The 9,359-nt window shown below is 42.7% G+C and overlaps 1 protein-coding gene across 1 annotated transcript in view; it reads left to right on the top strand.

Annotated features, from left to right (window-relative positions):
* SPOCK1 (SPARC (osteonectin), cwcv and kazal like domains proteoglycan 1) overlaps positions 1-9,359 on the top strand; it is a 603,884-nt gene that overhangs the window by 859 nt on the left and 593,666 nt on the right. Inside the window, 1 exon segment of the mRNA XM_014592244.2 lies at positions 1-74. This exon segment is cut by the window's left edge and continues 72 nt beyond it. Coding sequence (XP_014447730.2) covers positions 1-74 — 74 coding nt within the window.

Genomic DNA, 9,359 nt, shown 5'->3' with positions numbered 1-9,359 from the left:
ACCTAGACAATGACCAGTGGCTGAGCACCGTCTCCCAGTATGACCGGGACAAGTATTGGAACCGCTTTCGAGACGTGAGTACCGCCGCCGCCAGGCCCCGCAAGGCTGCGGAGGGGTGGGGAGCTTTGAAGTGGTCCCAGTAGGAGGGTCAGCTGGGGGACAGGTGCAGACCTCCCAGCGAGGCCTGCCATCCTGATCCTGGGCTGCCTCTAGCCCGAAAGGAACTTTGAAGGGAACTTCGAAGGCTTGACGCTCTGCCTGTTACCTGTGGTACAGGTGTGTGAATTTGTAGGACTGGGGGAGGTGACAGCACTAACCGCGGCATGAGCCACAGGCAGCTGTGGGATGGGAGAGGGGCACATAAGCTCCTGAGTGCCCCTAAGGACATGAAGGGAGAGAACCTGCTTGGGGCCCCAGTGATGTGGATTTCCTCTAGGGTGTCAGAGATTCACTGTGGACAGGTTAGGTTTGGGGTGAGCCTGGAGCCCAATGTCGCTTGTGGAAAAGAGGACTGAGGGGGGTCCTGGCAATGGGCCTGATAACCTGTGGGGGGGAGGGTGGTGGTTTGACCCTCTGAGTCTTTGGGGGAGGGAAAAAGCAGCAGTCAGCCTCTGCCCTGAAGGGGAGCCCCAGAAAGGGAAAAAGCGGTTTCTGGGCACCCAGAGGCACATGTGCTGCTGTTTCTGCCACCAGGCTGGCTACACTCCCCAGGTGGGTCCTAGGGGATGCCAGGCAGGAGGCACCTGGTGCAGCCTTTCCAGCAGATGGCATCCCCTCTATGCTGTGGGCGTGGGAGCCAGTGCCAGCTCCTTCACAGGCTGTCTCAGGTGCAGGGGCTATGCCCTTCCCGGGGATTTGGAAGTACCATATTTTATAGTACTTGACACTAGGACTTCCTGTCCCTAGAGGCCTTAAATATTGTGAAAATGTCCAAGGTGTATCAGCAGAGAGACAGAAAAGCTTCTATGTTCAAATGTATTTTTGTTGTTGTTTCTGGAGCCGTTTTAGGATATATATATATATTTAACATGATTTTTAAAATTCACACTACAGAGTTCCTAGTTCTTGCAGCGCATAGTTAGCAGGTTCTTTTGAGGTGGGAGATGTGTGGTCAGCTCCTCTACTGGATTCTTTTTCACTCTATTTCCAGTGTCCTCAGCCCTTGCAGAAAGTGAGTCTGGAGAATTGAATGAATCTCAGATGTTTTCAGAAGAGCACTGTCCCAGCTTCCCTTTCTGAGAAGTAGATGTTGTCATAGCCTTGAATGGAGGCTTCCTCACCTCTCTTCTTTCTGATCCTCTTAGTAGGACGCCAGGAGAGAGTGGGTCTCTTCTCTTGGAAAGGGACTTTCAGATACCTTCAGTGAACTGATTGGTTATCTGGGGTCTTAGATTTGCAGCAGATGTGGCTCTTCCCACCCCCCCACCCCAGTGAAGGTCCTGCTGCACCTGGCCCCATTCCTTACCTGCTCTGTTAACCATCTTTGATGTCCCTTCTGCTCAGATCTAAGGAGGTCTGTGTAGACTACCTGTGCCTGTGGCTGAAAAAGATGCCCAAACTGTGGAACTTTTATTCATGGACTCGTATGGGGTAGAATAATCTTGCATTTTGTTTTTGTTTTAATCATCACTACTTTTTGGTAGAATTGACATATGGCAGATACTGAACTCTGCTAGAAATAGGAGGTTTAGGCCAGGTTCAGATGTAAAGGGTCACTGTTGCAGATGCCTTGGCTCTTGGGGCAGATTGAGAGCATTTGTACTTGTTGGGTCTTTGGGCTGTGGAAGGGTCTACTGTGATTTCAGATTTGTTCAAGGTTTTCTAGTCTTTGTGTATCATAAGTATAATATCCTAAATTCTTTAGATTTAAATTTTTTTTAAATGGACTTATCTTCATTTTTCACTTTTTCTTAAGAGTGGTGGGGGCATTCTTTATCCTTAGTGTTTTTTTCAAAGCTGACCAATGAAACTCATTTAGGGTATGTGTTAAATGATAGCACTCAGGTCCTTTCCCCTGAAGATTCTGATTGCATACTCTGGGGTGAGTGCTGGGAATTCACATTTTAAGCAAACAATTCTTATAATGTTTAGATCATAAGAAAATTTCAAATGCACTGCTTATTTATTTATTTATTTCTTCTGGAGCAGTTTTATGTGTTAAACTAATATTTTAAGCACATTAAAAATGATCATTTGATCCAGGGTACCACTAAAAATGTCTAAGAATTTTCAAAAACTCCCAAACATCTTCTATTATCAAACATTTCATATGCTTCATGGAGCCTTCTGATACTATTAGTGGCTCAGACATAAGTAAAAGACATTAAACTCTAAACAGTGTTGTGAAATAGACCAGATGCTCTTTTAGGGCAAGTCTGAGTGTTTTCAGTTCAGTCATTTACTTGGAATAACCTCACAAAGCCTGGGTTTCCTGGGACCAGGAGGTACATGGTTGCTTTCTGAACAGCTATTCAGTGGATAATGAATAAAACCTTAGGTAGTATTGCAGTTTCTCAGCTAGTGTAATCATTTTTGCTAGACCAGGCTTTGTGTTGCCTGAGGTTGACAAACCCCAGCTTCTTTGCTATTGTTTTAGTTGTTTGGTTGAAGTTTGGTTGAAGACTTTGGAAGACTGTATCTTAAGATTATTGTTATGATGATTGTCAACTTTTTACACTCATTGTCAAAAGAAAACTTCTTGCCTTTCCCCCTGACATCACTTTGTTGGACTTGGGTTAGGGGGAGAGATTTAGAAGGGATTTTTGAACTGGAAGCTCAAAGATAATGGCTCTTTTTTAGAAAGTTGATGGTATCCGTTAGTTTTTATTATTGGGCCTACTTTGAAATGGATATGATGGTGGGATGTATACTTTATGCTCCCCAGATTGTTGGGTGTACTATGACATTGCCAGAGATTACCTGGCTGTCTGTGCTTGTAGATTTGAAATGTGTCATGTTGTTGTACTCATTATCTCCTTGCCAGAAGTAAAACATTCAGAACTATTCTGTGGGTTGTTGCCTGGAATTATGAAACCAGGAGAAAAATAACATTGCTCCTAAATATGTCTGTTCTGTTAGCTTGGGCATTATTCTTTTATAAAGGCTAACAATTGAGGTGCTTCAGCTAGATGGAGGCCCAGACTTTTGCTCAAATCCAGTATTGAGGAGATAAAGAGGGAAAACGTTTGTATTAAGTTGTACAATAATTTTCCATCTCCAGCTGCTATGACGTAACTCTTCAATGGTTTGAGGTTGAGGGGTCAAGATGCCACAATTATTCTCCTAATTTTTCTGAGTCCAGATTGATTTTGGAAACCATTTGACTTTCTGAAACCATTATTGAAAGGAAAATTTTCTTCTGTTCATTCTTACATTCATGTATTCTAATACATATTTGACTGTTATCATGTGCTAGGCAGTGGTCTATAAGGGTAAATAAGATATTGTAAATAAAATTAATCTCCTCTCTTATGTAACCTCTTGTTTGTTGAACAAAAGCATTCAACTTAGGCAGTCACATGGTTCTTTTTTATTTATTTTTAAAAAATGTTTCTTTCTTAAAAAGGTAATATGTTTTTTTGGGACCAGCAGTTAGTGTAATGGATATGTCGCTGGACTCCCACGTAGTCGACTATGGTTCGAGTCCCGGACCTGGTGGCTTAAAACTCAGGCCAGGCGCGTGCGCGTGTGTGCTCAAGATCCTGAGAGGAGAATGGAGGAAAAGGGATTGCGGCGTGGCCACCCCCCCCGGGGGGTGATTTCTCGCTTTCTATTTCTCTGTCTCTCTCTGTCTATCAGGCGAGTGCACGCACTTTATAGCAAAAACCTCTCCAAAAGAAAAAAAAAAAAAGAAAAGGTAATATGTTTTTTTTGGTGTTTTTTTTTTTTTTTAATTTTTGCAATAGGGTATATGTGATCATTGGAGAGAGACAGAGAGAAAGTGAGAATTCACTTCCCAGGGGGATGGTTGTGTCACAGTTCCTTCTCCTCCACTCTCGGGATTTTGGCAATGCACACATGCCTAGTGTGATTTTCATGCCACTGGATCTGGAACTTGAACCAAGGTCAACTATACGCGAATCTAGTGCCTTAACCACCATGCTACCTACTGGCTCCAATACATGCTGGTTTTAATTAAAAGATGAAAACATTGCAGAAATAGATGTTAGTTAACATTTATGGAGCACTTAGTGTGCTAGACATTGTTTAAGGTACTTTCCATGTATTATTTAATTTAATAGTCATAACAACCCTATAAGAGAAGTACCATTATTATCCTGTGTTTCTGGGAAGTTACGTTTGTTGGCCAAAAGTACAGAACTGGGATGTCAAAGAGCCTGGGCTGGAACTAGGCTGTTTGACTGCAGGCTTTTGCTGTGCACTGCAGCCAATCAAGAGCTGAATGGATTTTGGGTATGAGCATCCATTGATAATACATGTCAAGTTAGTCTTGCTTGCTTTACATCTGTGGGCAATCAACGAAGAGCCTTAGGTTAAGACAAACTGAGATGGGATTCCAAGGTTAAGACAAACTGAGATGGGATTCCAGGTGGACACAGCTTATTGTTAGGGTCGTTTTTGTGTAGGACTTTTCTTCTCCTAATAATGAGCTTCTGATTTGATTAAAATAATATTGTTGCTTACACCAAACATGACATTTTCTTCCTTTTGCACATATGAAATGATCCTTGACATTTAACTCCAAGATAATTACCTTTCCCAGGCCTGAAGAATCAGAAGTGTTGCCTTGGCTGGCATTTATCTTACTCCTGAGTGACCTGAGTTTGTAATTCTAATGAGAGCACAAGGACCAGCCTGTGCTCCTTTTCCTTCTGGCGCATACTTTGTGGGATTTGGTGGTCTCTGTAGCAGAACTAGGGTGGCAGCGAGCATCTGATCTGCTCATTTGATCTTAACTTCTCAGCTATAATGAGTTTCAAGGGCAAGAGGGGCTTATTGATAGAACAATGGCTAGCTCAGTCAGTGGGGCTGGTGACAAGAGAGGTGGTATGGCTTAGTGGATCAGTCATTAATCTGTCACCACGGAAACTCAGCTTGTAATCGAGAGTAACAGAAAATCATTTTGATTAAACAGGTTCAAGGAGACTTAAATGAGTTTGTGATCCTGACTCTCTTTAATGAACCCACTATCTTAAATCGCTTGTACTAGATGACCATTGATAGAAATAATTATTTCATGGGGATCTCTGTAATGGGACAGTTTAGAAGTTGATGAGCCTAAGAGCATTTTTGTCTTCTTTGTCCTTACCTTCAGTTCGCCCTTGCCACACAACCGTTGGGTCTTGCCTGGTAAGAATGGTAGCGCTTCTTGCGCCTGGTGATCTTCCCAGGCTGTGTTCCCTGCCTCTCTTGGTTCTCCCAACCCTGCCCCCATAGTACTTCAGCTGTGTGGCATTGCTGGGAAGATAAGCATATTCTTATATGCTGATTGGGCTATTTTCAAAACCACAATGTGGCCCCAACCCAAAAAGATAATTGGAATGATAATATTCCTTTGGAGGAGTGGGGCCTAATCATTAACTGAACTATTTTATCTTGCTTGAGGAGACAAAGTAATATTAGTAATTAAATATTTTATAATCATTTATTTTCCATTTGCTCAATATAATGTATTTCAGTCCAAACACATTCAATGCTTTTCAGAATGACTTGTTTTTAGCTTTCCTATAGTGAGGTGACCATATGTTCTGTGGGAAATTCCTTAGCCTCAAGTTAGCACTTGGTCTCCCCTGGTGAGAATAATTACCCCTTCCACCCATTGCTATAAACAGTTAAATAATTTCCCCAAAGTTTTAAGTATTTTTTCACAGTTATTACATCCAGTGTAGGATGCTATCAGTGAGAGATGCTCAGAATAAAGAGCTTAATAGGTCTTGCATAAAACTGGGATCCAGAGGGTTGCACCCTTAGTGTGCAGGTAAGTGAGAAATAAAACTGCTGTGAAGAAAAGGAACTATAGCAACGCCACTCACCTGTCCCCACCTTGGCATTGGTGAATGAAGAAAAAGATACATCCTAAACGATTGAATTGACAGGCACTCCGTCAGGTTAATGCTGTGAATGTACACACACCACTTCCCCTGAACCTTACACAGCTAATTTTTTTTGGAGAGATTTTGCTATAGGGCACATGTGCTCTTCAGAAAGACAGAAAGCAAGACATTACCCTCCGGGGGGACAGCCATGCAACAATCCCTTCTCCTTCATTCTCTTGGGATTTTGGGCATATACACACACATGCCTGGCATGAGTTTTAAGCTGCTGGGACCAGGACTCAAACTGCAGTCAACTACATAAGAGGTCAGCAACCATTACACCATCTGTTGGTCCCTTATGCAGTTAATTTAAAGCAGACTCAGGTTATTTATCCTGTCTGAGCTTCTGATTCCTTGTTGGTGGGTACAATAGTATCCTATTGGTGAGAATTCTAGATCCTAAGTGACTGAAATCTATTCCAAGTTGACTTAATGGGGAGAGAAAACTTATGTGTAATTGAAAATTCTGTTAACTTTTGGCTTTCTATAGGGCTGCATCCAGGGCTTCAAGTTATGTCATGAAACTTGAGGGGTTTGTGTGTGTGTGTCTGTCATTCTCTTCTGTCCCTCATCTTTATTTCTCCTCTGCTGATTTTGTTCAGGCTGATTAGTTCCATATTGTGGCTTGTGGCAACTACTAATTTACATTATCATGTAGTTTTTATGTCTCAGCAGTGCCAAAGTCCCAGAACTAAGAACTGTCACATTTATCTATGCTACATAGCTGTTCTTTAGCCAATCACTTTGGCTAAGATGGTTGACTATGCTGATTGTCCATGGATCCCATGCCCAGTGCTGGGGCTCCAGTGGTGGAGGGGGCCCCAGTGGGTCTCACAATTTAACTGTGGTAGAGGTCATTCCTTAAGGGGAATGACCTGAAAGACAAATGCCAGTCCATGTTCACTGTGTCAACCAAGCTCACAAAGTTGTCATGAAGAGTATGTTGGTTAATGCATGTGGTACTTTCAGAACAGTATCTGGCTTAATAAATAATAAATGGAGGGTATTGTTTTATTAACATCAACTCCTGTAGTGCTTTTATGCATTATTCTTCAATTTCTAACTGCATGTATCTATGTAATAGCTTCTTTAATAGTTAGATGCTTCCCAAAGTAAGAGCCTAAGTCTTATCATGCCTTGCACACAGCAGATGGTCAAAAAGCAATTTGTTGACTTGAATTGCATCCCAAGCACACCTCTTGGATCAGCCCCTGGGGAAGAAAAGCTTTTAGGAACATGGCAGGCACAGGTGCTTAGTCTTTAATAAGTGGATATCATACACCTTGAAAATTTTTTTGGGGGGGATTCTAACCCTATCACTGAGTCATACCTCACAACTTTGTAATTCTTTTTAGGGTACACTGTGGTATAGAACAGTGTTCCCAGACCTTTACCATAGATTCTAGTATAGAAGCTGATCAGTGAATGAATGAATTTAAATGACTGAATAAATCAGTGAAATATCCCAGACTAGAAAGTTCCACACTTCCTGTGGTAGGGGAGTTTGCTGCAGAGAGCTGACTGCAGTGAGTCCTATTAGCCCCAATAGCTAGCTATGTCTCATTCTGTTAGTAATTGGAAATGATGGTGGATACATACAGACGGAATGCTATTGAGAGATGGGGGGCCATGACAGGTTAACACAGCTCCCTCATAATTTGAGTAGTCTCTGAACCCATGAAAAGCCCTTTGAGGCTGAACCATGGCATGGTTAAATGCCGACTCTTAGCCTGATTTCACAGTCCAGCCTCAGTAGGTGTAAGTTTGCGTCTTTGGCTAAAGTGCCAATTTCCTCATCTGTAAAACTGGAATAATAATACCTGCTTCATGGAATTTTGGGGTGAGATTATTTGTCCTCTCCAAGTGATCACATGTCACAGAGCAGGGGCTCATGATATTTGAGTGGCTGGTGTATATGCCCTTTGGATTCGTTTCCAGAGGGCTCTCTTCTTGTGATTTCTGCTTTGTGAGTGTGAAAGAGCTGTTGACACATAGCTGTAGATGCTGCTTTCTGTCTCGTGTCTTAGAAGCATATTGAGGTGTTCCATGATGCTTGAGCCTATCTTCACACTGTTCTTTGTCAGTCTAGAAGCCTGTATGAGGTTCCATATGGCCCAGTCTCTTTTATTTTCTAGTTGCAGCTCCTGGCACAGGAGAACTTTCATTGTATTTTGGGAGTCCTGTTATGCTGACTAAGTGCTACCTGCTGCCACTTACAATATTAAGCTCCAATCCAGTTGCCTCCAGCCCATCTCAAGAGGTAAAAAACCTCATCTTGCCCTGCAGAGTGGTCCCAAACTGGATTTATGGGCAGGGACCTAGAAAGGGTTCATTTTGAGGCAAACGATCCAGCCACCCTACCTGTTACCATGGCTTTCCCTGGACCCTTTGTACATCTGGTACCTACAACCTGATCTTAGTTTTGTATAATGTTGGCGTCACTGTCCTTGGAGAAGTGCCTGCAGGGTCTAGCAAATGCTTCTTGCTGGCATTCTGGCAGTTGCTAAGCCCAAAATTTGGCATTAGAACCAACAGGAAAATATATATTAGTTGGATTGGCCAGACCTTTGTTCTTCTCTCCAAAGATGCAGCTCTTCCTTTCCAGATCTGCACAGGTCGTCAGATGGCCTGTAATTCACAACCTGCTGAAGTAGGTTGGCTGTGGTTTAGGAAACCCACACAATAACAAATAGCAAATGCAAGACAGGGTGGTTTATTGGTGCAAAAGTATTCTTCAAACACCAGCTGTGTGCCAGGCCCTTGCTAGGTGATAAGTGAGGATATACATGGTTTGTATCTTCCTGGATTTTATGGTCTACTGTGGTAGACAGATAAACAGGCAGGAAATAATCATTTAGATACAGTTGAGAACAGTGTAAAAGGTAGAGGCACAGATGCTCTGAGAATATGTCATGGGGAGAGAAATAGCTAATTAATCTTTTGGCCTGGGAATGCCTCCTTGGGAAAGACACTGAAACTGAGCCATGCAGGATGACAGGAGTGAACCAGGTGAATGAACCAGGCCATGGGAAGAGCAGGCCTAAAGGTCTTGAAATGGGAAAGACCTCCATGTATTTCCATCACATGCATTTGCCCCAGGATTCCCTTATGTAGTAAGCTCTCCACTAGTGTATTTGGAAATCATGCTTCATTTTCAATTTAACACACATTTTTGGGGCAGAGGGATGAGTCAACTGTGAAAAGTCAGTACACAGATGGCCCAAGCACTTGGAAGGATGGCCTGTTCTTCCCCCTCTCTTCATGCCTTTCAATCCTGTCTTCTGCAGCCAACTCTATTGTATA

Source organism: Tupaia chinensis, unplaced genomic scaffold, assembly GCF_000334495.1.
Source record: "Tupaia chinensis unplaced genomic scaffold, TupChi_1.0 Scaffold000672_1, whole genome shotgun sequence".
Lineage (NCBI taxonomy): Eukaryota > Metazoa > Chordata > Mammalia > Scandentia > Tupaiidae > Tupaia > Tupaia belangeri.
This window is presented reverse-complemented; position numbering and strand designations above follow the sequence as displayed.